The sequence below is a fragment of the Cyprinodon tularosa genome, unplaced genomic scaffold, assembly GCF_016077235.1.
Source record: "Cyprinodon tularosa strain WSP-4 unplaced genomic scaffold, ASM1607723v1 ctg72, whole genome shotgun sequence".
NCBI lineage: Eukaryota > Metazoa > Chordata > Actinopteri > Cyprinodontiformes > Cyprinodontidae > Cyprinodon > Cyprinodon tularosa.
The window spans coordinates 927,727-954,806 of NW_024039474.1; the positions used below are offsets into that span (position 1 = coordinate 927,727).

The window sequence follows — 27,080 nt, forward strand, 5'->3', positions numbered from 1 at the left end:
TATTTTCATGTCACGTTCATACGCTTTGAGAAAAAATACTCAAGTCATGATGGTTTGAAGTTCAGTCAAAAAAGGTGATAATAATGTGGTGAGCAAAAATAAATCAAATCGTACCTTTTCACATTAACTGTACCTGTTTTCTCTTTGTTTCGTGAAAAAAACCTTGATAGATCTTTTGAGATTAGCCGAACAGTCTCGTAAATGAATGTTACTCTGACCCTGAAGTCTCTTCTGAATGGCTGTGAATATGTCACATCTGAAGGATTTCATTTTACCAATTCGGAAATTTCAAAAAGCTATTGAATAAATAGGTCATCCTAAATAAAAAAGATATTTTGATTTTATTCAGTAGAATGCCTTCAAATTCTTCCCTTTAAATCCCAGATATTCATACAAACATTTCTTGATTTTTGAGCAGGACATTTAGAGACTAAAAAAGACAGTGTTTATGGGTTCTGATTTTTTACAGGAAGAAAGTATATACATTACAGTTAAGTTTGAATAATTTGGTAGCTGACCATTCAAAAAAAATAGATTTCGACACCCTGTTAAGTTTTATTAAAGGTTATAGAGACCAAGCAAGTAGAGAAACGGAAACTTTTAAGTTTCCAAATGACTTGATCTAGTCAGAAAGTCAAAGACTGAAGGTAAAATGTTGAAATCAAGGTGTGATGCGTAAAGTTGAGGGTAAAACTTTTCTATTATAAACCAATGTGAATACTTCTGAATATGCTTTTTATAATTCCGTCCTTCAGGAAATAAAAGCAGAAAAAAAGCTTTAAAATATATTTTTTCCCTTTCTTCAATATGAATATCAAGACCTGGAAAATAATGGAAAATTTGCAACCTTGAATGGTCCAACCAGGTCTATTTAATATACAATGATCATCGTTTTCATTTTATCAACGGCATTTAATTTAAACAAGGATATAGGAAAAGATAAATGATTTTTCAGGATGGGGACAACATGGCTACACATTTTTACACTGGAAGAAGACGTCCCCAGGGAATGTCCCCTGTTATATACAGGGTCTGGTCATAAAATTAGAATATCATGAAAAAGTAGATTGATTTCAGTAATTCCATTTAAAAAGTGAAACTTGTATATTATCTTCATACATTACATACAAACTCATATATTTCAGATGTTTATTTTGTTTAATTTTGATGATTACAAATGACAACAAATGAAAATCTCAAATTCATCATATCAGAAAATTAGAATATTATGAAAAGGTTCAAAATTGATGGCCCCTGGTACCACACTCTAATCAGCTAATTAACTCAAACCACCTGCAAAAGCCTTTAAATGGTCTTTCAGTCTAGTTCTATAGGCTACACAATCATGGGGAAGACTGCTGACTTGACAGTTGTCCAAAAGACGACCATCGACACCTTGCACAAGGAGGGCAAGACACAAAAGGTCATCGCTAAAGAGGCTGGCTGTTCACAGAGCTCAGTGTCCAAGCACATTAATAGAGAGGCGAAGGGAAGGAAAAGATGTGGTCGAAAAAAGTGTACAAGCAAGAGAGATAACCGCACCCTGGAGAGGATTGTGAAACAAAACCCCTTCAAAAATGTGGGGGAGATTCACAAAGAGTGGACTGCAGCTGGAGTGAGTGCTTCAAGAACCACCACACACAGACGTATGAAAGACATGGGTTTCTGCTGTCGCATTCCTTGTGTCAAGCCACTCTTGAACCACAGACAGCGTCAGAAGCGTCTAAAGAGAAACAGGACTGGACTGCTGGTGAGTGGTCCAAAGTCATCTTCTCTGATGAAAGTAAATTTAGCATTTCCTTTGGAAATCAAGGTCCCAGAGTCTGGAGGAAAAGAAGAGAGGCACTTCATCCACGTTGCTTGAAGTCCAGTGTAAAGTTTCCACAGTCAGTGATGGTTTGGGGTGCCATGTCATCTGCTGGTGTTGGTCCATTGTGTTTTCTGAGGTCCAGGGTCAACGCAGCCACATACCAGGAAGTTTTAGAGCACTTCATGCTTCCTGCAGCTGACCAACTTTTTGGAGATGCAGATTTCATTTTCCAACAGGACTTGGCACCTGCACACAGTGCCAAAGCTAGCAGTACCTGGTTGAAGGACCATGGTATCCCTGTTCTTAATTGGCCAGCAAACTCTCCTGACCTTAACCCCATAGAAAATCTATGGGGTATTGTGAAGAAGAAGATGCAATACACCAGACCCAACAATTCAGATGAGCTAAAAGCCACTATTAGAGCAACCTGGGCTATCATAACACCTGAGCAGTGCCACAGACTGATCGACTCCATGCCACGCCGCATTGCTGCAGTAATACAGGCCAAAGGAGGCCCAACTAAATACTGAGTGCTGTACATGCTCATACTTTTCATGTTCATACTTTTCAGTTGGCCAACATTTCTATAAATCCTTTGTTTTTATTGGTCTTCAGTAATATTCTAATTTTCTGATATGATGAATTTGAGATTTTCATTTTTTGTCATTTGTAATCATCAAAATTAAACAAAATAAACATCTGAAATATATGAGTTTGTATGTAATGTATGAATATAATATACAAGTTTCACTTTTTAAATGGAATTACTGAAATCAATCTACTTTTTCATGATATTCTAATTTTATGACCAGCACCTGTATTTGAATGATGAGAAAAGAACATTGAAAGTGAGAATTAGCGTGTTGCTGATGTCAACAGCTTTTATGGCAGCTCCTGTTTTGCTAATTAATTTTAGTGATTTGTTAACATAGATGTTCAGGCTTAGGTTTGTTTGTCTTCTTGTATATATAAAGGAGCAAGTAATAAAGGACTCTGTTATTGTAAAGCTGTTAGAGAGGCAAAAAAAAAAAAACATGAACTGAGAATTATAAAGAGGAAGAGATGATTAAACCTGGTTATATGTGCATTTTATCCACTCCAAATAAAAATGACTGGGCTTTTTTTATGTTTGTTTTCATTTTTTTGTTTGCTTTTTTTCCTCAAAATAGGATTTTGGTCATTATTTGATTTTATCAAAAGGACATTGGGTGCTAAAAGCGATTTCAAAGGAGTATCTAAAACAAATATTATATTATACTTACTTTTCCAGTATGGCACATGCCTAAATTGTAACATGTTTTTAGAGGATTGCAATTATATTATGATGAGAAATACGAGAAAGATGAGTAAAATATAAATACTGATAAAAGAGTAGAGCCACAAAACAGAAAAGAGCATGAGAGCATTTTGGAGAAATGGAGGCAAGAAGTTGGTCAAAACTGAAATCCTACATCTATCTTAGTTCTCTATTACTGCTACCATAACTTTTTTCATTATTCCATATCGCTAAGAGGAAGGAGAGGCTGCTGTGCATGATTTTTATATTTTAACAATGAGTAAATATAAATAGTAAATTAAACTGTAACCATCTCTGTTTCTTTATTTCATTTCTTTATAGCATTTAATTTGTTTTTATCTCCAAGCTGGAAATATTCCTGCATTCTCAGAAATATGGTCACCTAAGCGTGTGCTTACATAGAAAAATAAAGTCCAGTGAGACAGAACCGGAAGGCCAATCAGATCAAAGTATAGCTGATAAACTTAATTTGAAATTGGAAACATATTTTTATAAACCACAGAGTTAGTCAGTTTTAGTATATTTTCATTTATATACTTGATCTAAACGTGGAAACTAGGTAAACATCCAACAACCTGAGTCAGAGAAGCTAGCCTCTATCTTGCTGCAACAGAACGACCTTCAGGTCAGAACAAGTGGGAGATGTGAGACTCCTCCTTTAGCTGGACTTAGAAAGAGGAGAGTGAGAACCGCAGGTCAGAAAACCCAATCCATTTCACTGAAATGTGACCACATCAGGGTTGTATGCCTCCTCTTCTGAGGCAGTTTACCAGTGCTGGAAGGAATTCCCACAAATTAAATAAAATAACTCAGAATTACATCAAAAGCCATTTCTTTGAACTCTTAAAGTAGATCGATTCAAATTAGATTCAAATTCTAAAAACCTTCACCTCTTAGAAATAGTACATTTTAATGTATGTGTATGTGAGTATTATTTTGAGTAAAATGAATCATTCTGTATTTAATTTACCTTAAGAAATAAATCTTACTTTGGATATAACCAGAACCTCCTTCCCCCTTTGAACCTTTACTAAAGATTGCTCAATGGGAAGGAACAAATTGTTCCTTCAGAAGTAATTATTGGGAGATTAGGACGGTGATTAGGAATAATTAATAAAATGCAATTATGTAATTTAAAACAGCATGAAATCGTCTGCAATAATAGCATCAATTTTTAATGCAGTTCATTTGATCTATATTGCAGCAATTCACAACAAATGTAATTAAGTGATTTGTTAGGTCAAAGTGTCCGGGAAATAAAAAAAGAAAAAGAACAAATAAAATAAATGCTGTAAGTGGGTTTAGACAGTGGATCAATGGATAATTTGCTGAATGCAGTTTTGCCTTTTAGACATTCCTTGTTGTGATAAACATAAATCATTAAGCAGATACCAACAATTTTGTTCCAACAAATAAACAAAGCTCTGCAATGTTAAGATCAAATAAGATTTGATTTATATTTCTGGTCAATCAATATGTATGCCTACATTAGCAACAGCTGAATATTAAATGTATCTAATTCATCTTTCCAGATCTCAATATGCTAACAACTATGCTGCCAAAAAGTGAGGCAAAAGTTTCAATCTTTACAGAGAGAACTATTTTCCTATTCCGGCAGCATCCAAAAACTCTAATTTGCAGTTCCAAAGAATTTGGAAACTTCAAGTATTACTATAGCCAGTGAAGTGTAAAAAAAAGCCTCCTGCATGTGTTGCCTTCCTTGTGAACTGAATGCATAGTAAGTGTGTGCAGTAGTATGTGTTAGTAGAGCTCACTCTGAAGGGATGAGTCTGAAATGGGGTTACAGAGCTGGGAGCACAAGGTGGCACTGTGACACACTCTGCAAGAGTGTTAACAGCTTTCTGGCACCTCTTGGTTTAAGTCACCTGATTGATGTCCATGCTGTTGTCACAGGTCAGGGGACGAGCCGATGTGAGGTCGTTGGTGCCCAGGAAAGTGGATATGATGCCGTTCTGGTCCACCTTTCTGATCGTGGTGCCATCAACGAAATAAATCAGCCCCTTCTTGTTTACGGCGATGCCTGTTGAAAGCAGGTAGGAGGTGGGTGGGGGAGGATGGGAGAAAAAGGAGAAAAAAAACGCAGGGAAAGGAGCTTGTGATAACAGGCAAACATGGTAGATATGCCACATCTCTGCTTGCATGACTCAGTGGACAGAACATGATGGATACATGTGTCAAGCGCGCCTTCCCATTATTCAGGTCACTGCAAAAAGCACAGCCATCAATAATTCACACGCTGCTTTTCTGGTATTAAATAATTTCTCAGGCAGAAGTGGGAAAGGCTGTATTCATACGGTATATATATGCACTTGCCTCGCCTTGTAACCCCCCCTCTCCCCGTGTCAAAGGACGACCTCAAAAGGTGGAGGTTTCAACGACTCGTGCTTTGTGGAGATCCTTGACTTCAGCAATCATCAGGATTTGCCCATCATTTGAGAAACAAAACATGCAAGGGAATACAACCGACAGCTGCTGATAATTTTTCTTGAAAGAGGTTAAAGACATGCAGTTACCTTAGTGACAAGTGAGGAATAAATTGTCTACATGATTGACTGTTAGCTCAAATCTCTACACAGAAGCCAAGCCACTGTGGGTTTGCAATAACCATACGACCCTAAATGGGAAAATATATATATATATAAAGGGGGTGTTCAAGCTTCCAGATCCCTCTCTGTGTCACTGTGCTGCTTAATGGAGATTGTTTCCTTTGGGAATTTAGCCATACCTCATATCCAGGAAGGGTGCTTTTTTATCCGCCATACCCATTTCAACATGCCGCGGTCCAGGAATTAAATTCAAAGACAGAGAGCCGCTGATCCCAGGAAGTACAGTGGTCGATTACTCTATAGTTTTCAAAGAATTTAACTGTTCTGAATGTGCTATAACTTTACTCTTACCTCCAGAGAATTTCTTTTTCAATGAAGTCTTTAAAAGCTTCTATGGAAGGTTAGTGGTTTGGTTTGACCTGTGGGCTTGGGCTGCACAAGATTGCTTTCTGCTAAAACATTGACGAGCTGTGGGAGCTTGCAGTGAATCCTTGGGAGCTGGCTATCTGACAGCCTAAGATTCTCTGACAGATGAAATGTGCCACATTTGAGCAGAGTTCAGCAAATGTCTGAGAAGAGAAAAGAGAAAAAAAATGGAGCCATCTGCTGTTTCTTCTCTTGTCTCGGCTTCCACCCACTCCATCATTAGAGTCGTTCCCTCAGATTGCCTTCACTCAAGCCTTTATCACCTAGCTGAAGCTTAGCTATTGCAGGTGGCACTCAAAAGGAGATGGCAACGATGCGCAAAACAATTCATCCTAGCCTTTTATTCCGAAAGAAGTTATGGAAAAGGCAGCAATTTTGCCACAAATGTACCTGTGCTATCTGAATGCGGACAACAGGTTGTGCAAAGCACTTATCAGCTTGTGGGCAGCAGTTATTTCAGAAGGAGCACTAAAAGCCAGGAAAGCTGACTTTCTCAGCTCTTTCCAAAACTATCCATACCCCTAAAATGTTTTTTTATCTTTGTTTTTACTTTACAACTACAAACCCCTTGTATGTTGTGTAGATTTTGTATAATAAAACCACACAAAGTATTGCACAACTGTGTAAAGAAAATGCTAAAATGTTTTTCAAACTTTTGTGAGTGTTTGTTTGCAGTTTCCCTGAGTCATTAAAGAAAACCTTTTACTGCATTCACAGCAACAGGTCTTTGGGGGTCGTCTGGACTAGCTTTTTGCAAACAGACCAAACAGTTTGGCTTCTTTCCAAGCACCTTAGGAACAAAACAATTTGATATGTTTGAGAACTTTGACTTTGAATTCTCCCCACATTGTATTTAAAGGGGCATAGTCATTTTCTATGCCTATACAAAAACAACAAAAAAAACACCAAATCATCATAAAATAAGTCTATATACACCAATCATATGTCCAGAAAATCTTTTAAAAGTCTTATCTTTTTTAGCTTTTTTTCCTGCACCGGAGAAGAATAAGCAGACAGATGTGGCAGCATCTACCAGCTCGGCGTGGTCAAAGACCGACCGATAACAATCAAACAAAGTGATCTATAGCAACTCTAAGTTCTTGTGAATCCTCCCCAGAGCCTCCTATAGTATAACAACATCAAAGAGAAAGAAAATTCCCATTCCTACCCAAAGATATCAGGGACACAGCATCAAGGTAAAAAAAAAAATCAATAAAATGAATGAAAAAGTAATATCTAAACCGTTTCAACGGAATGAATCCAAGCATATTAAAATGCTAGAGTATATCCCAGGTAAGTGCATGGTTGATGAGCCTGGAATTTAATCAGGTCTTGAACAGCCATCTTGGATTTTAGCAGATGTTACAGACTGTATAGACTAAGAACAACAGTTCTATAACTAGTATCCGTATTAAGGAAGACATTTACCCACACATCCATCAGTTTCTTAGTGACATCTGAATGCTTCCGCAGCTTTAGATCCCGCTTCAGTAGAGGCCACTGTTCGCACTGTTTTCCAACCACTCTTTTACATTTTTATTTTTCTTGGAATTAAATATTTTCTTGTTTTTTTCTGCTCTGGATGTTTGATATTTCCTCATTAATTTAACAACTCCGCTGAGAGGTGCTAACTAGCCCATCGCTTCCTTGTCTACTCCCTGTGCACCCCTGCTTAACCCGCTTTCGTTATTGTGAATATACACAGAGGGCTTTATTTACTAACAATCTAGCAAAAACAAGGCGGATAACACAAAAAATAACAAATGCTATGGCAGCAGGAAATAGTTTGCATGCAGCAGAAGTTAGCACATAGCTATAATGTAACCATGCCTCTTTAAGTTTGGACTTTGGCTTAACCATCTTAATACATTGATCTGCTTTAACTCGTTAACTCCCTGCCTCATACTCCCAAAATGAGTATGAATGGTCAGAATGGTCCGCCATTAAAATGGCTGTGCATGGAGGTTAGACCCTCTCAAGGTTTAAAGAACAGCAGCTAATTTGATTTATGATTTGCTTTGTGACCGGTTAACGGGTTAACCAAATCCAATTCTCTCTGTCTCTGTATATCTGGGCTGGTTGTCCTCCTATAAGTTTAACCTCCATCCCAGTCTCAGGTCTTTCTTCAGTCTTTAACAGGAAGTATTATCCTGGTTTTCGCTTAATCCTGTCATCTGTCCCTCAGTTTTTCCATTTCCTGCTGGAGAGAAACATCCACACTGTTTCCAAAATAACCCATCGAGGGGAATTGTGTTCACTACAATCTATAGTTTAAACGATCAGACATAAACAGTCTATTAAATGGGGGAGTGTTGGCCTAGTGGTTAGAGCAGTGGACTTGTGCTCTGAGAAGGTTGCAGGTACCCGGTTTGATCCCCCCAGCTTCGACTCTGGCTTCCTGAGCAATACCCTTAACCCCACACTGCTCCCCGGGCACCACACAGTGGCAGCCTACTGCTCCCCAAGTGGATGGCTTAAATGCAGAGATACATTTTTCCGATGTGCGATCAATAAAGTTAAATTATTGTAAATGTAGGAAAATACTCTTCTATTTGTTTCACACCGGGAGCAGGACTGTTAGCTGGTTAGCCTGTAATTCATTTCTCTTTGGCACCTCCAAAGCTACAATGGATCTCTTTTGCTGCTCAACCTGTTACTTTACGTCTTGGTAGGTTTTTCATTTGACCATATTTCTTTCGGTTCCAGATGATGGACTGAATTATGTCTTTTTCAACCCAAGTCTAATTTTACATTTCTTCATTACTTTCCTCATGACCCTGTCTGTTGTGTCACCTGATGTTTTCAAACAAAGCTCTTAGGCCAGAAACAGAGAAAATGAAATACCAAACAGAGGAACTCTATTTGCTAATTAGGTGACTTCTTAAAGAAATAGGGCTTTACTAGACTTTATTATGGAGTATCAAAGTAAAGGGGGTAAAATCAAACTTTTTAATATAGTACCCTGTATCAGCTTTTTTTCTGCCTTATTCTTATACTTTAGTTTGGATGTTTTTAAGTAGACAAAATGTGAAAACGTTCAAGGGGTCTGAATACTGTCTTCCTTTATCGCTGAAAGAGGAAGAGAAATAATAATAAATAAAATTGCACCAATTTTTGAACAGAATTTCACAGGAAGACCCTCATGTGTAAACTAAAGTATTCTTTGCATTTGCTGAGGTTACAGGCTCTTAACAGAGAGCGGAACATTGCTTTCATTTACCAAGTATCAATGTTTTCTTAGGAGCCGCATCTGTTTACTCTGAATTTTACATGAGAACCAAAATTAATTAATTACAAATGAGTAACCCGTCATTTGGCACAGCGCCCAAAGCATGCATAAATTCCAATCAAGCAGGTGCCACTTCAGAATTAGAAATCCATCACTGAGTTCCACCCCTCTATTGGACAGAACATCTTCATTAATTTTAAATGATACCTTTGGGTCCAGTGAGGGAGGCCTCTAGAGCTTTTCCTCCATCGCCACAGTGGTTCTCATCAAAGGGCAGACAGTGTTCTCCTGTTCCAACAACCACCTCAGCGTTTGACTGCAGCTCCTTGGTTCCGCTCAGAATCTTCGGTCGGTAGATCCGTCGGGAGTTTGTGTCCGACACGTACAGCTGGCCAGTTACTGGATCAGTGGCCAGGCAGTAGCGATGCGCTGGGTTGTTGCTGTGTTCAAGGCAATAAGTCAGTATAAATGAAAGCTTCTGGCAACATTTAGTTTTAAAACCTAATTCCGTACAGTGGTGATGGTCTGGTTTAAAATGGTTCATATCTATCTGTGAGATTTGATCCCATTAATCAATCTCTATTATATATTAGAATCCACATTTAATCAGATCTCTTCTCTTCCTCACATAAAAAAGCAGCTATTCCTTGTTCCACAAGGATTAAACACAACATATAGACTCATTTTATTTCTTTATTTTATTTTCATAAATAGTGCACTACAGCATACTTTTCCTTTGGGGGTATTAATTTATTTTTTCAACTTTTTTTTTTTTACAGTTTTAATTAAATTCTATTCATACACAAAGTGAGCACTGATAAAATTAAGCCTGCACCATCTGGGACTCCCTCTTGGGATTCTGTAGTTAGAAAACTGCTCTCAGTAAACACACAATGTTGCTATAAATGGATTGATCAGTTTAGACATAAGAACAAACACAAATAAACATAAACACGTGAACAGAGTTGGACACATTTACTGGCATACCTGCTAGAGAATTTAAAAAGTCTCCAGGTTTATCCACATTCTCAGAGAAACATTGCTAATACCAGTATAAATACTGGTCTTTTGTCTTTAAAAAAGTTAATGAACACTTTTTTAAAGACTTTAGATTAATAACAGCCGTTCACAACCATAAAGTAATAACTCCTACATTTGTGTTTAATGGGGAAGAATTACAGTGTGACACAGTGACAGCTGGGCCTAGCCTGAATAAGGGACCCACATTTATTTCATCCAAAGATTACATGCTGTAGGATGATACAGAAAAAATAAATGAATAAAACAAAAAAACTGATCTGTTAGCAGTAAACTGCATCTAATATAGCCTTCTTGAAGTCACCATGCAAACTGCTTATTTGAAAGTCATGGGCAAATAAATGTGTGAAAATGTCAGAAGCAATTACTGGGATTTTAACTCTAAGTGGCTGCTTTGATCAAAGGATAGTGAAATTGAGATTTTTGCCAAAAGACCCTCTGGGTTGCCTCAATGAGAAACAAGGGGATGTCTGCCTACTTCCTGCTGTTAGAGGATCTGTTAGGCTGCAGGTGTGGGAGGCTTTTTGGAGTCCATTAACTTCCTAATACAGTCTACCAAGATTGTATGAATAAATATGCAGGGATGTCTTTGAAAAACGAGCCGTCCTCGGATTGTTTAGCAGGATAATGACCCAAAAACATACAACCATATCAGTGAGTTGATAACCTAACAAAAAAAAGAAACAAAATCTGTCTTCTTAACTGACCATTACACCCCCAGGAGCTAAATCCTTCAGAAAATCTTTGGGGTGAGCTGAGAGTTGAGCGGATGAAAGAAAATCCAGGACTCAGGATCATCTAGAAAGATTGTGCAAAGAGGACCGTTTAATGCACCCTATCTGTGTGCTTCAACCCTTCTAAAGAGACGACAAAGTGCCTTCTTGTTGGCTGAAGGAGTCCCAGGATCTGTGCCAGCAGTGGCTTTATAAAAAACAAGTATCACATAAATATAGAGGTTTTTCTATCTACTGAATAAAATTAAAGGTTATATTCCTCTACTTCTTTTTCAGTTAGAGATGATACTACTCCAGTAAGTATGAATTTATTTTTATACATCTTTGTGAACTCCACCTCGTCATCCTGAATCTACAGCTGTTTCTAAATCTTTCAGGGTAATAAAGCCTGAAAGTGAGCTTGGTTTAACGCTCAGCAATCGATTAATTTGCCAAACCAAGATGTTAACACATAAACAGGTTAGAGCAGGTCAAAGTACATTATTAAAATTCACAATCCTCCTCAGTTTATTAAACAATTTGAGCACAACATCACTTTCGCTGGTAGAGCTGACAGGGACGACATCTAAAGCAATAAAACATTAACAACCAAGTCTGGTAAATTTTACACTCCATGTCATTCTCAGCACCAACTTCATCTTTAATCACAACCTGTCTGAAGGCAAAATTATAGATCTGCACCTTCTAGTCAGTATTTATGTGAGCTAGGTGCACGAATCCAGTCTGAGCTGAAAATACATTAGTAGTCTGGCGAAGCCAAAGGTACCGCAGTTAAAAAATGTTGCTGTGTGACTGCATATGCTCTGCTGCTTTATGCTGGGGAATATAACACACCTATAATTCTATCACAATTGACTATTTCAAAAGGCCATTTCATTTACCATAAAGCCTTGACACTGTGGGGTTTGTGGACGCAGACTGTATAGAACTCTGAAATAGCTGGAGCTCAACATAATAGTAAATAGAAATGAAGGGTAACAGGAAGAACAGAAAGTAAACAAGCATGATGTGACCTCTTTGTATGCATGGAATACATTAACTCAATGTACGTCGCACCTAAACTAAAGAAAATGGTTAAAGACAGTCGATTTCCAAGCTGTTTTTAACGTTTTCTAAAATATACTCTGTAAATGGTTAATTGAGAGCAACTGTTTTGCGGGACAACAGTTTCAGCTTAATATCCAGAGTTTATTAGCAACTTTAAAGTCGAAGCGACAATTTTATGTGAATGCATAATAAAAAAAACTGAAATAATTTTTATTTTTTGGGGGTTTCAACCAAATTCTACAACTAATTTCAACAGCCGGAGAAGTGTATGAACCCTTGAGGCTGAGGTGGAAAAAAGTGGGAAAACAGAAGGTTGCGACAAAGAACTGAGACTAAATTTAACCGGATACCACCACAGAGGGGTTCCAGATTGCAAAGCAGAAATGACAACATGCGTGCCAGATCATTTCATCTCTTATGAGACTCCTGTGGGGAGAAGCCTCTGGAAATTACAGAAATGACTGGCTTATGTTGACAGTGTGCAACAATTAATGGCATCCCTTTCTGCTTAATTTGTATTATTTACACTCACATAACGGATTGCAATGTAAATACAGGCAGCTGTAGGAACTGCAACATGATGGAGCACATTGCTAATCTGTTTTTTTTCACATGATAATTGAGACTACAAAACAAGAGCTAAATTTGCATGACAAAATTATATTTGAGCAAACTGGAGGTATTTAAAAACAACTGAGGAGAGGCAGAACTGAAAACATAGAAGGTACTGGAGGGTAATTAAAGAGCTCAAAACAGAGGCCATAAATATGAAATCAGCCTGCTTCTCTGTGCAGTTGTAAATGTTGTACTGAGGCTTAATGGTACCTCAGTCAATACTGGTCCGGCCTTGGATCTGGATAATGTGCCGGTGAAATAAATGTGGCAATGAAATATCTTTGTAAAATGATGAAGATGTGGTCATAAAACTTGACGGCCATCATAAGCCGAAGTAAATGTTCAAAATAGGTGGGCACTATTTGAGATCTTATAAAAAATTCAGTAAGTCAAACATTAGTAAGCCCTTATTTTACAGTCAACCTGCAGGGGTCTGGACATAATAAATGAGGCACCAGTTCCAGTGTTTTACAGTTTGATAAAACATTTATGCAACAAATATTACCTCTTTGCACTTCTAAATGTTAAAATACAGATACATTCAAAGAGGAAATTATAGGTCTTTAAATTACAGTCAGCTATCCATTTTGAGTCTAGTTTCCATGTTGTTTCCTAAAGTTTGCAGCATTTTTTTTCACTACATCTCAACAGTTTGACCAAACCTGTCACAGGTGCTAAAACAGGTGTCAGTCACAGCCTGGTCAGGCAATCACAGAGTGCTGGAAGCTGGCATTGCCCTGCAGGGATTCAGAAAGCTCTGACTGATCTGGAATTCAGCTGCTCTGAAAGCATCAAGCTGCTGCATGTCACTTTACCTCCATGCTCCACTCACCGGCTTACCTGTGTTGCTATACAGCGCTGGGCAGACAATTAATTTCTATTTAAAGTCCAGAGACAAACTTTCTTCTAATAATTTTGAAATCTTTTAAGAGATTTTTAAATCATCTATAGTTTCTGATTTTGACATTTTTTTTTTTATCTTTCATGACCTTCTTCTTGTCCCCCCTTTTTTTTAAGGACTTTCATTTTATATGTTAGACCAATTAACTTCCCTGTAATTAGACTGGAGGCTTATCCAGGCGATGTAGAAGAACCAGAAATCCTGATCCTGAAATGTTCCAGAAAGGTACACCCCAAAGATAAAAAACAAAGAAGTAAAATTTATTACAGCATGTTTCTATTTTTATCTCATCTAAGCTTTCTTTTTATACCTTTTAGACGTATCTTTATGTGTAATTAAGACATGGCAGGGTTGATTACATTAGGACCAACTGCCTTTTCATCCAGCTAAGTGTTGGAAATGATCAGGAAATCTGAGTTCACAGCCTGAATCAGGCAAATTAGATTTGAAATTCACACAAAGGTCCCTCTTCCATATCCCATAATCTGGTCATCTCACCAGAGGCGTTGCCGTGACAGCCAGCCTAATAAAGTTACGGCAGTTTTACTGTCTGGAGCACCTCTTGCTCTTGTCATGTTAATCACTGGGACAAGCTAATTGCCAGCAAGAAGCATCTTCATTTGATGCAGCGATGTTGCTGCGTTCATGAATACAGAGCAGTTGTTCAAGGCCCTCCGGATGAGAACATCTGCCAAACACCATAACTAGAAATGTAATTACAAGCTTAGCAATTTTACTGAACTTTATTTCATAGCTCTGATGTTGGACATGTAGGCGTCTCTTTGCGTTTTTGCATCATTTTTTCAAATCGGTTAAGCCTCCTTATGTATGTTTCCTGTTTTACATAAAGCAGATGCACTTATTCTGGAAATCTGTGTAGTCTCCCTCGTGTTTAGATGTAATCAAGCCATCACTGATTTGCTATAATTACAAAACTTAATCGCTGGTGCTTATACGACTCTAAAAGCCAAGGCACATTTATTTGTATAGCACCATCCATACACAAAGTAGTTTAAATCGCAGTAGGGTAAAAGTTATGGAACATAGAAGGAGGGAAATTTCATTGAAATGATTCAGTTAAACAAAAAACTGTTAAAAGATTAAAAAAAAAAAAGATAAATATCTGAGACATTATGATGTACATTATTATATTATGATTGATTGCAAACTTTTATGGGAAATCTGCAAAACAGTAATTTTTTAAGTCATCTTAAATTTTATTCACATTGCAGGTTTTGTAGGTATGCAGGTTGTTCTAAACCAAAAAATGCCATTTGTACTATTTATATTAGTTCAAATATCATTGGTTCACTTTATTAGACCTATAATAATAATACAATTAAAGACATTATTTTTTTAAAACAAGTACAACTTTTAATCTAGATTTGCAATAAATGAAATGTAACATAAAAGTATCAAACCGCTTACCTTCCTCATGGTTTAACATTAAATTCTTTGTTCTAGCGATGTTGTTAAGATGGTAGCACCCTGAATCGCTAATATGTTGTTTGGGGTCCATCATGCATGTTCTGGGTATTAAGTCCAGATAAATATTTGAGTGCCTATCTATGAAATTGATTGTTAATAATAATGACATCTAACAAGGATATATCTGAACTGAAGTGGGCTGATATTGGAGACTTGAGGAACCCCACATGTGATAGTGTTTTATAACTGGCAAACAGATTTAAATATCCATAAGCCAAAATTAGCTGTAAATCAATCAACCAAAACAATCTGTATGCTGTATGAGATCCAAGAATAAAAGGGAGAGATATTCAAGTACTTTTAGAGACAAAAACATGCAGAAAGGGAAAAACATCCACTAGAATGACAGACCTACCTGTGTCTAAAGTCTTTATTTCTATGACAGGGTGCAGTGGAAGCAGAAAAAAGAGGAAAGAGAAAGAAGACAATGAATTTTAAACATTTTAAAGGCACATTTTCTCTTTTTATTTTTAAGGCTCCCTTTTGCCAGTTCTTCAGCTTACAGGCGTCTGATTCTACCCTAGATGCTCTGAGGAACACCTTTTTTATTATTTATGCTTAAACTTTACAAATATGGTGGGATGTCAGCAAAACTAGTGTATAAAAAATCAAACAAGAAGCTTCCTCTTTCTTACAGAGCCTGGTGAGGAAACTAAGACAGTCAAAGTCGTCCCCTTGAAGAATCGACACAAGCAGCTAGAAGGTCATATGCAGTGGCAGTCTGTTCGGCAGACAGCGCAGACGTGGAGTTATAACCCACGGGGAGGAAAACACGTCCTCCTGTGTTCATGAAGCGCCATCCGGTATTACCGCTGCTATTCTCAATTTGACCGCTCATATTGAAATATTGATTCAGCCGTTTGCTACATTGACCACTGAAGCCAGAATATAAACAGAGGCTTAAAGCGAACAGTGGTTGAAGGAGGTTTAGGGTGATTCCATTTCTACAAGGTGGCGCGACTAAAACCAAAAAAAGAAAAAATCAATTCCTGACATAATATTCCCTGAAAAGACTTTTGTATAGTCTTATAGTTCAGTTTTTCCTGTTTTATGTAAATTCTATCAAGCAACCCTTTGTAAAAATGTTAGAGTTGTTCTACATTATTGTTCTGTTTAAGAGTTAGCATACTGTATAGAGCATGTTGGTTTGTAGCAGTGCCCTGCCTTTCATTCACATCTCTACAACATTTACAACATCTGTTACGTCATGATGGATTCCTCTGTAGGTGCATGAGCAGACTTTCAGGATGGATTAGCACCTTCCCTTTCCAATTCCGACTTGCTCTTAACATTTGCCCTATTAATCCTGATATTAGCCAGTGAACAGCAAGCCAACAGTACAGTGACCTCAGTCATTTTAAACCTGCTATCATGTTTTTTTTTTTTTGTCATGTATGTGTCTCGTGGAAGATGACGGCCCAATGTACATTTAATCAACATCTGCCACTGTGAAATAAGCCAACTGGCCGAATCAGAGTCATTGCAGAGAGAAGCCAAGTTGGCATGCGGACGTAAATCATCCCAATTACACGCTGAAGACAGGATGTCTTTCCTAATTATGGAGATGGATGGGGAAAAGATTTCAAATTTCTATGAGGAGTGGAAAGATGTGTGTAAATTAGAGTCTGCCCACCGTGCCATTCCAGCTTCCCCTCACCATGCTAGAGACAGCCATGACAAGTGGTCTGTTTATTCCTTCACACTTTGGGGGTCAGTAAAGCGTATGGTGTAATTGTTCCCTTTTTATCTTGTAAGTCAAAGGTTTTAAACTTCCCACATTTTTTATTTATGTTTTTGCCAGTCTTACATATTTTTATCATTAAACAAATTTATTACCAATAAAGGATTTAGCACTTGAAATGGATAAATAATGTTATGTGTATATAATGTAGAGATGTTCAACTAATATTAGACATTCGGCTTAATACTTTTCTTCAGGTATTATGTATGTGTCTAACTTTTAGGTCTAATTTTCCAAGCAGCACCTTATATCACTTTTACCTGAGCTCCATGATACTTGTCACATTTCCAGATGGGTAGATGCGGCGGATGAAGTTAAAATCGCCGACGTAGAGGCTGCCGTCGATGCCCCAGGCCAGAGCAACCGGCGCCAGCAATTTGTTGCCCTGAGCCTGCCCATTACAGCTGGGACATGAGATGCTCCTGCGCCGCCCGTTCCCCATCACTGTGGAAATCACTGGCGGCTGGAGAGAGATGAACTGGTTCTCACCGCTGCCTTTATAAAGGATGCCTGGGAAACAGCACAGCAGATATTTGGAAGTGTGAATGGTGTTTGTTATTGGGAGGACATACCTGGGCTTATTATTCAGGTATCCAGCGGAAGGAGGAAAAGACAGATTAAACAGATCAGATGGCAGCCCTTTTTTATGTAATAAAGGGTTAAAGAAAAGGTGTGGCTTCAGTTTTATTCATGTGATCAACCAAAGCAAACACAAATAAGCCAAGAAAAACGACAATTTGTCAATTTTTTGATGAACAATAATATAAAACGTGACATGATTAGGTCTTTAGCTCATTTACTCATTTGGCTCTAAATAAAATAAAGAAAATCAGTTTGGCTTCTATGTCCTTGGTGGCTCTTACAAGTTATCCCAAATGACAGAGAAAAAAAAAGGCACTCTGCCCATTTTTATTTTCATTAAAAAAGAAACAAGAAGAGTTATTTCTATTCATATGCTCATGATCTTATCTTATTCTGTCAACCGTTTGGTTCCATCCTTGGAATTGGACGTTTGCTGTACAGTAGTTGTCAGTCAACAAAAATCTGGACACATGTAAAGGTGACAAGATTTCCATCAAACAAGCTTCCCATTGGTGCTGTCAGGTAAGCAGGCTGGAGGCTGCAAGCTCTCCCTCAGCACTTAAAGGTATAGTGGAGGATTTCTGCACATTTTTGAAAAGACCTCTCCATTAAAAAAAAAATAAAATATGCACATCCACAACCCTGTACCTGCTCCCGAGAGGGAATGCCTATTAAACATCGGCAAGAGCATGCTAGAGCCTATTTCTCAAAGTTCTGTTTAAATTTTGCTGTTTGCATCACTCTTACAGGCTTAATTTAGAAAAGATTTGCAATTACGAGCAGGTAGGATGGCCTTACTTACAGTACACATATCACCAGAATGGTTGACAATGAGGAGGACCACTTATTATGATGATCCACCCAGAGAAAGAACATCCTGTTTAACTCTTTTACTATTCAAATTGAGACAACTCTGCATACTGCAGGTGAGACATTTACACACCAACCACTCCACACAATCCCTTTAGGTAATTCTTAGTCAATAACATTATTGAAATAACCAGAAGCTACACACAGACAACCATAAATTTAACTGCTACAGCCCAGCATGGCAAAGGAGTGGCAGTGCCCCAGTCAATCCTGAAAACTCTTCATAAGTCCAAAGCATATTTCATATAAAATGATGTTCTTCTAACCTGACAGGGAGAAAGCTTCTCCTAAGTCACCGAGAGGCAGTAAACATAAACATGGAGCTGTGGACACCGCCTTAATGACCGTCCATACATCACACCGAGGACTCACTAAATGTGGTGAGTCATAACAGATTAATATTTTAACAAGGAGCTGATATAACAGGCTTTCTTCAGAGGGGGTGGGGGCATGGTGGGACATTCTTCAAAGTGGAAAAAATAACATCAAAGGGAAGAAGTGCATGCTTGGAGCACTTAATTATTCACATCCAGCAACTTGTGTGATTTCAGTCTGCCTCTGTCCTAATTAGTAGATCTATGACACCACTGAATGGCCACATAATGGTGAACTCCCACAGAGCCATACTGTAAGCCATCGAAACCCTCAATATATGTGGAATTAAGTGTGCAGCTTGTCCCTCCTCTGATTAGATCCTCTCATTGATTTAGCTGATTGAAGGGCAAATTCAAATGAAGACACAGAGCAGCGAGACTCCTCACGATCTGACCAATTCGTCTTCTGTACCCGACAGCATTATACATGAGCCTCTAACCAAGACAAATAGGTCCAGGACGAGGCTCTCTGCGCAGCGCCTGGAAACGTGTGACCTTGGGACTTTAATTGAACTGTGATCCATTTGTCGGCGCATTGAAAAGAACGCACACAGAGCTATGAAAACACTCAGTGAGCTGAAGGGTTGAAGCTGAGCCCAGACAAAAAAAAATATACACATCAAAAGTGACAAATAAGCTGAATAATTTGATCAGAATTTGAATGTCTGCTTGTGTAATGACTTCTTACCATTCACGTGAGAGACAGCGACATTACTAATATGCAGGATGCAATGCAAGCGCGTAGGACATGATGAGTGTCGGCATTGCGCTCGTCTTGCAATTTGGCAGACGTTCAGCTTAAAAGAATTAAGAAAGGAAGGATGCTGAAGTCGTTCTGGCAAGTCACTATGGTCCTTTCCATTTACGCTTCCATCACAGTTTACTGTACACACAAGTCTTCCCATAGGCTATTAGACAGTGTAATGGAATAGATTAAATACTGCTATCAATCACCAGCTACCCCCCACCATTACTCCTACCCTTACTATTGACACTGTACTCTTTTACTTTGATTTCTCTCACACACACAATGTCTTCCGCCAGCTTAGTGTGAGTGAGCAGATTAAGGTTCAGCTTTGCTCCCTCAAGGACACTTGGCCATGACACATTACTGCTGATGATTGTTGCAAGGATCAAGCTTCTGATGTCTCAGCTGGAGAGCTCCACAGATGGGAATTTGGCTTGTGACTAGCCGAAGCTCCAGGCTGTAGATAGTGGTAGTTTTGGGCTCCTACAGCGTCTCCACTAAAAAGGGGATTTTGGATTCCACAAACATCCATCCAGAACTGTTTTGCACTTCTTACACTGGATGAAAACTCGGATAACTATGATGTGATTTCCCACAAGTGAAGCTTCAGGAAAACAATTTATTCACAAAGTCCTGCTTTTCTGCACAGGCTGAAGCGAACTCCCTCGACAGATTTTGCAGAGGAGAAGTCAAAGAACAAGCATGGCAGCTGAATGTATCAGGCGCTTGGGACATGTCTACTCATCGATTAGAAATATGAGCGTGTGGAGGCGGCTTCAAAATCTGGGGAGAAGTTTGTGGAAGGCAACAATGGAACTTCTCTCACAATATGCCTGTGTAATACACAATGTGTAATTCACTGTGGTGAATTTACAGAATCGGAACCTTAGATAAAAATGTCCCAGTTATACAGAAGAAAAAAGAAAGAAAGACAGAAAGGAAGAAAGAAAGAGACAGAAAGTAAGAGAGAGAAAGAAAAAAAAAGTGAAAAAGAAAACTAAAGTAGGAAAGACGATAAGTAAAAATCCAGAGGAAACAGCAAAAAAAAAAAAACGAGTGAAACAAAAGGAAACAAGGAAGAAAAAAAAATATAGAAAACACGAAAAGCAACAGGGAGGGTGAAAGAGAGGGAACAAAGAAAGTGGGGAGAAAACAATGAAAGACAGAAAATAAGGTTGAAGGTCATAAGGACAGAAGCAAAGAATCAATATTTAGACTGAGAGGTAGGGGTATGTATTCCATGCTCTTATTTTCTAGTTTAACATTTAATCAGAACTAGATAAATCAATGGCATGCTAAGGTGTGTCTATAACTTGACAGTAAACAAGATTACTTACTCTAACATCCTGTTAAAAGACTTTTAAATCACAGCAAATGTACAGCAGATCATTTGAGCAAGTTTTAATTAGCTAATTATCAGTAGCGACTGTGTTTAACTGAAACACAACTAAACCTGAAGCAACTCAGTCTCTCAAAGTATGACAGAAAAACAGTCAAAAATATATCTGCCTGTAAAAGTGATGGGGGAAGAGACACTGAGGAGGTCTGAGGCCATGAAAATAGAAAACTGGAAGAGGAGTCATTACATGAATTATTGAGCAAGGGCCAAGATGTCATCTGCACAAACTCTGCCTGCTGCCTGTATATAGGAATCATAATTCCAGAGTGCGCTGCCCCAAATTGAATTCATTTCTACCTTGGAGACATTACACCAGGTAATAATTTGTTTGATAAAAGGCTAATTTAAATCATGTGGGGGGAAATAAAAAAGTGTCTTTCATGTTGACATCACAGCTTCTGCGATGATTAATGGCACCGACGCAAGGCCGGGCCTCCATATGTGATAAAGAACTGGAGCGCCCTGAGCAATGTCACCTTGGTGACACGCGGTGAGCACAGAGAGAGGTAGGAGACGATAGGAAGTGTGTCTTAATTGCACCCTGTCCCTTATTTTGTTCCTCTTTCCTGTGTCTTTCTTCGACTTGCCACCCAAAGCCCAGCAGGTCGTGATTGAGGCTAAAGGCAGACAGCAGACCTCTGATTCCTTAAAGTGCAGAATGTGTGTAAGCCATACAGAGCTTACTCACACGGATACAGACTTTTTGAACCCTGGCTGTGTTCAAGAAGTATCAGCTATCTTACCCAAGATAGAGACTAGCTGGAGATTGAGAGGAAGGTATATCCACTTGTAACGAAGAAACGAGGGGCAGGAGGACACGACTACGGTGCAGACACCAGCAATTTGCGTTATCTGGTTTGACAGGCTCAGTAGTTGAGGTGGAGCGAGGGGGAAGGAGGCTTCTGCTCAGGTCTTGCACCACAAACGATGAGAGAAAACAGTCCTCAGATGTTCCAAGTGGTGCAAAAATGAAGCAGGAATCACAACAAAGCCAGATAGCAAATGTTTGGAGATAAACTGCAGTGCAGAGGCACAGGAGCACCGCTTGCTCATATGTCTGGTAAGGACATTAGTCAAGGTATGGAGCATTAAAGAATCAATACTTGAGCAGCAATGAAGGCAAACAGTGATATTTGGATTCATCTTCTTGTCGACTGAGGATATCGAGCTGAATTTCCCACCCAAATACCCCACATGCGCAATAAATCTCTAACGTCAAAAAAAAGCCTGACTGCAGACTGAATCATTTCATTTGGATTGTAAGGAGACAAATTTGTCCGAATAAAAACTTCAAGTTTCTTTACACCACTAAAACTTTCCAAACACACACACATTGGAGCAATATAGAGAGATAAGCTTACTCAACAGTAGCGTTTTTAGAGGGTGGGTGGAAACTGAAGGAAAACCCACCAAAAGGAGAAATTTATGCAGAGAGACCCACAGGTGTGATTCAGGCCATCTATTCAAAATCACCCATGGTCCAAACCTTATAGTTAAAGATGATTTGCAGATAAAAACTAAAATAAACATTCAAAGATACCTTTAGTCCAGTCTGAAAGATGTAGATCTAAATATTTTTTTTTTCTGTAGAAAAAGAGGGATTTAACAAAGTATTGAAAAGGAATAGTGGACAAAAGTGAAGACTTAGTTTTTATTGTACTTGCGTGACTTAAATAGCGCCGATCCTTGTAAGTTTGCATCTTCAAAAAAAAATTTTCCCCTCCTACTTCATAATTAAAATAATTTAAATCCCAAAATCCAGAAGTTCTGAATGCATCAGCAAGGAGCTGTACAATGTGTCAAAAATAAAGCCGAGATTATTTTAGACTGCTGTCTAACAGTAAGGATCGGATTGCAAACTCTCTATTAACTGTCTTGCAAAAGTTCTGGATAAAAAACCATGCAGTGGTACCATGACTGCTGTGTTGGGTTGAGCTGACAGGACTGCAGTGGGAAAATATTCTGCAAGCAATATTAAGCCCCTGTCAAACAGAGGTAGTAATTGAGACAGAAAGCCACAAGTTTGCTTAACTATTTTGGTTCATTTTAAATTTAGACAGACCTTGCAGTGATTTTCTTTTTCATACAGGGACAAGTGAAAAATGTGAGGAAAAGAAGCCCTGGGGAGCCTGCAACATTTACTGCACAGGAAACGCTCTATGCCATCTGGTCCTTGTTTTATTTCTGTAATCGCTAGTTTCATGTTCAACAACAAGCCCTCAGCATGACGGTTTGTAATGCAAGGCGGCATTTGGTTCTCTGACATCTTTAGACGCAGTACGGCTCAATCTAATAAAGGATGCAGCAACGCATTAGCATATCACTCATGCTGCAGCTATCTGTTGATCATGAATGCATCTCACAACAACTCCAACTGCGATGGAGTTGTTGCCGTTGTGACGGCTTTGGAGATGGCTGTGCTCTGCTTTGAGACGACCAGGATGAAACGGGAATATACCGCCGGTACAAGAGCTACAGGCATATTTCTGTGTTCTTTCTCTCACTTCACAAACTTTGGGTTCTCAACGACATGACAGATCAGGTTTGGATATGAGCTTGTGAGTCTGTTTTTTTTTGTTTTTGTAGTTCAACAAAGATGTAGGACAAAGTAGTATCAAGGTTTCAAGAAAGTGAAGTAACTGTTTCTCCCTTTTCTACAACTTTATCTGAAAAAAACATATGTTCTTTATTCTATGCCATGAGAAGGAATAGGTTCCATAAACATGCTTCCTTATATCCAAAGCTCCTGTAAGCGTTAAAACGTCAATACACAAAAAATATTTTTATATTTTCTTGCTTGAAATTTGTTGAACCTGCCCTAAAAGAAACATGTCAGAGACAGATTTAAAGTTCTGTGTCTGGGGGCTGCAGAGGATTTGTGATGAGCCTCCAGAGGCTGTGAGTACATCCTCTTAAACCCGACTCTACATCACAGCTGAGGGGATATTCCTCTGAGTCTTTAAGGACTAATGCTGCTTGTTTATTTTAATCTTTTATTGTCAGCAAACCTTTTTAACTACTTTAAAGCATTTATCTTCAGCACACATGGTGTGCCAGGCAGGGCATGGCACTTTTGAACCTTTAGGAGCATACAGGAACCAAGCAGATCAAAGAATACCTCATACTCTAAAACCTGCCTTAGCTGCTATGTCTTGACAGCTTCTGATGGCCATACTGTTGGCAGCTTAAAGCCTTAATGGAGCCAAATGTATCCATCTTTGTTCTTTGAAGAATTAACTTGATTACTTTGAAGATAAAACTGCAAACGAGGTAAATCAGCAAAGTGTGAAACCCCTACACTGAATTAAGCAGAGGAAGCCTTGATGTTCAAGGTAACTCTACAGAGTGGATGCCGTCGTGTTTTTACTTGCCTTAAATATGTTGGACAACATTTGTAAAGAATCATAACACTCAAAACCGCATGGTTCCGGGAAGTTTTTTGATTATACTCCATGCTTCCTAACCACGGATCTCTGTTTATTCACCTGATTGCTGATAGGCCATTGGTAATCCGCGGTTTTAAAGTCACCAGCTGCCATATTGGTAGGGGTGTAAATAATAATTGTGTTGTATCGATGCATCGATACGTCCGCAAGAGTATCGATTCATGTTTTTTTCATTTTTCATTTTTGATTTATGCTCAATATTGAAGCGTGGTCTGTGCTACACACTGTGGGTCTAGATACGGCCGAGGCGGGAGGAAGTGGGGGCGACTTTAGTCCGACGACAGAGGGATATGAGGGCCAAAACGAGCGGAGATCCAGGTGGAAAAAGGGTCCTAGCATTCTTGTGCACCTCGCTCTTCTAGCGGGTCAAACTTCACAAGTGGTTTTATGCAATTTCGGTCATAAAAACAAAACAAGCCTCCCTCCTGTCTGCAGCACTGTTTGCGGTCATCTACAATTTGGGAGAGGTGCAGCGGAGGGTCTGTGGAGGGGGTGGGGATGTCTGGAGCCGACGTATTGAATTGCACTCATTGCACTGATTTTGTGCAATATTTTTTTGATGCAAGGCCTTTCAGAATCTATAACGCATGGGCATTATTATTTTTCAGTGAATGAGGTTTTAATAGGAATAGGTAGAGTGCAATTTTTCTACTTCTGTTATTTGCTCTTGTTTCTCAAAAAAAAAAAAATGCATAACGATATTACAGCTTTCGGCCAAGAAGAAACAATCATGCAATTCTCAGTACTTTATGATCACACATCAAACACGGAATATTGCACCTTGAATGGACAATTGGTGACAGCGCACCACCACGTTACAGACATCCCAAATTCCAAACAACTAATTTCAGGGAGATGCTTACGATGCTTATCTTATCTTACCCATAATTCCAAGTCATAGTGTAAAAAATTAAATACTCATATACAGTACATTGTTCTTTTAAGATCTTTAATGCGGTTTGAAAGATATTATATGAGCGTATTTTTTTTAACCAACCGTCTAATGAACTGTACACAGGTATTAACATAGTAATTAAAAGTACCACTGGTCCGGTGAGGTTAATCGCTTGTGGACCAGGTGGGTTTAAGAGGAATTTTTCGTGTCGTCTGCGAAGACACTTCCTAGTCTACAATTGCGTAGGGGGCCTACTAGGTGTCAGTGAATGGGCCCCTAAGAGCTCGTGGACCCGTAAGCAACGGCGGACTCTGCTTACCGATATTTACGTCGTTGCTTAGACACACACTTGCTGTTTCATAGCACCAGTAGATTACTATCATTTAAGCTGAAAAATAGGCCCATCACATTGCATAATCAGTATGAAGTCAATAAAGTCTATAAATAATGTAATATAACATATTATATAAATCCATCACAACAAAATTAGTGTGTTCTATAGAGCATAATAATATAGATAATAATATAGATGTCAGATATTAAGAATATTACACCACACACCATCTGATGATGTGCCAAAAGTGCTAACTTGATGATGTATATGATCATCATGATGTATCTGATTTCCTTATTGTATTTCTGTAATGTCATCAATTCAAAACCTAATACATTAATAGTATAATGGAATTTAAACTTAAAGCACCAAATATCGTACATCAGAGTAGTCACTTGAGGTGACATTTTCTCCAGGATAAACATTTAATCACGAATGCTTATTACGTATTATTTTTCTTTATTTAAAGATATTAATTTCGGATAGTTGTCAAATGATAGAGGAAATTACTTTCCATGCGTGATACTTCTTCCCTTACTGTACACTAAAAATGTCCACTTTTCTCAGTCGGATGAGGCTTGTCAGGAACACATTTTTGTATGAATAAAAGGTCAAACACCAGAAAAAGCATAGGAAAGATCTCCCAAAAGCTCTGAAAATGATTGATCCAAACAACTTGCAAACATTCAGAGATTGGCTTCTTGAAAGAAACATACAGAAAATTAGAGCCGAGCAAAAACTTCAAAAAAGTAACTACAACGCTTTTGTTGTCAAAGCTCTCCGACATATTGAGATCAATACCTGTGAAGTAGAAATACTCATTCATGTGGTTCATTCCTATCTCTTTGTTGTCATTTCTTTCTGATAAAACATTTTTCAAAAGAAAATATACCATAGAACAGAGCAGGCCCACTAGAATGGGCTAAAACTACAATCATATGCACTGAACAAAACAAGCATGAATCAGAGGCAGTCCAGTCAATGGAGGAAAAAACAAAAATGCTTCCGTACTCCAATCTGACTATAGAGCCAGCCTGAATACTGTGGAGATGAAAAAGAAACCAAATTGTGGTGGACAACTGGAACAACAATTGTGCACCGTAGAGGTTTTAATGTCAAAACAGCGGTCTGGCAAACTGACAGCAGACAGCAGCCTGAGGCCCTGAGGCAGACTCCTTAGAAGTGCCTTCGTCTAACTGCCTCCTCTGCAGCCGCGCTCTGAAAGCCTTAAACAGTGCGCTGACTGAATTTCTCAAGTGTGACCTCCATGAAGCTGTAACCCAGCAGTGACTCTGCTGTATTTATACTTGATTGTTTCATTACGTCTTTTAGGCTTTCTCACATTTGTTGCAGCAGCTCGAAAAAGATCGACTCACGTCTGTCGGTGTTGCCCAGGACTGGATTAATGATCGAGTGAGGATTTCATTTTTGCTTATTGTAACCGATGCAAGAATTTAAACAGAACGCCTGTTCATCAGAAACGTGAGCCCTTGGCGGGAAGCAAAAAGCCGTTTTCTTCCTAAAATAGCTGAGTGGTGT

General features: G+C 38.6%; 1 protein-coding gene across 7 annotated transcripts in view; it reads right to left on the bottom strand.

Moving 5' to 3' along the window:
• si:dkey-237h12.3 (teneurin-3) overlaps window positions 1-27,080 on the bottom strand; it is a 221,607-nt gene that overhangs the window by 24,940 nt on the left and 169,587 nt on the right. For 5 of the 7 annotated variants that reach the window (XM_038269103.1, XM_038269102.1, XM_038269109.1 and 2 more), the window contains 4 exons: window positions 17,154-17,403; window positions 15,508-15,528; window positions 9,537-9,769; window positions 4,994-5,148 (listed from right to left, as the gene is read on the bottom strand). In XM_038269103.1, coding sequence (XP_038125031.1) covers window positions 4,994-5,148; window positions 9,537-9,769; window positions 15,508-15,528; window positions 17,154-17,403 — 659 coding nt within the window. The remainder of the gene's footprint in view (window positions 1-4,993; window positions 5,149-9,536; window positions 9,770-15,507; window positions 15,529-17,153; window positions 17,404-27,080) is intronic. The other 2 variants (XM_038269108.1, XM_038269104.1) reach the window with 1 other exon arrangement.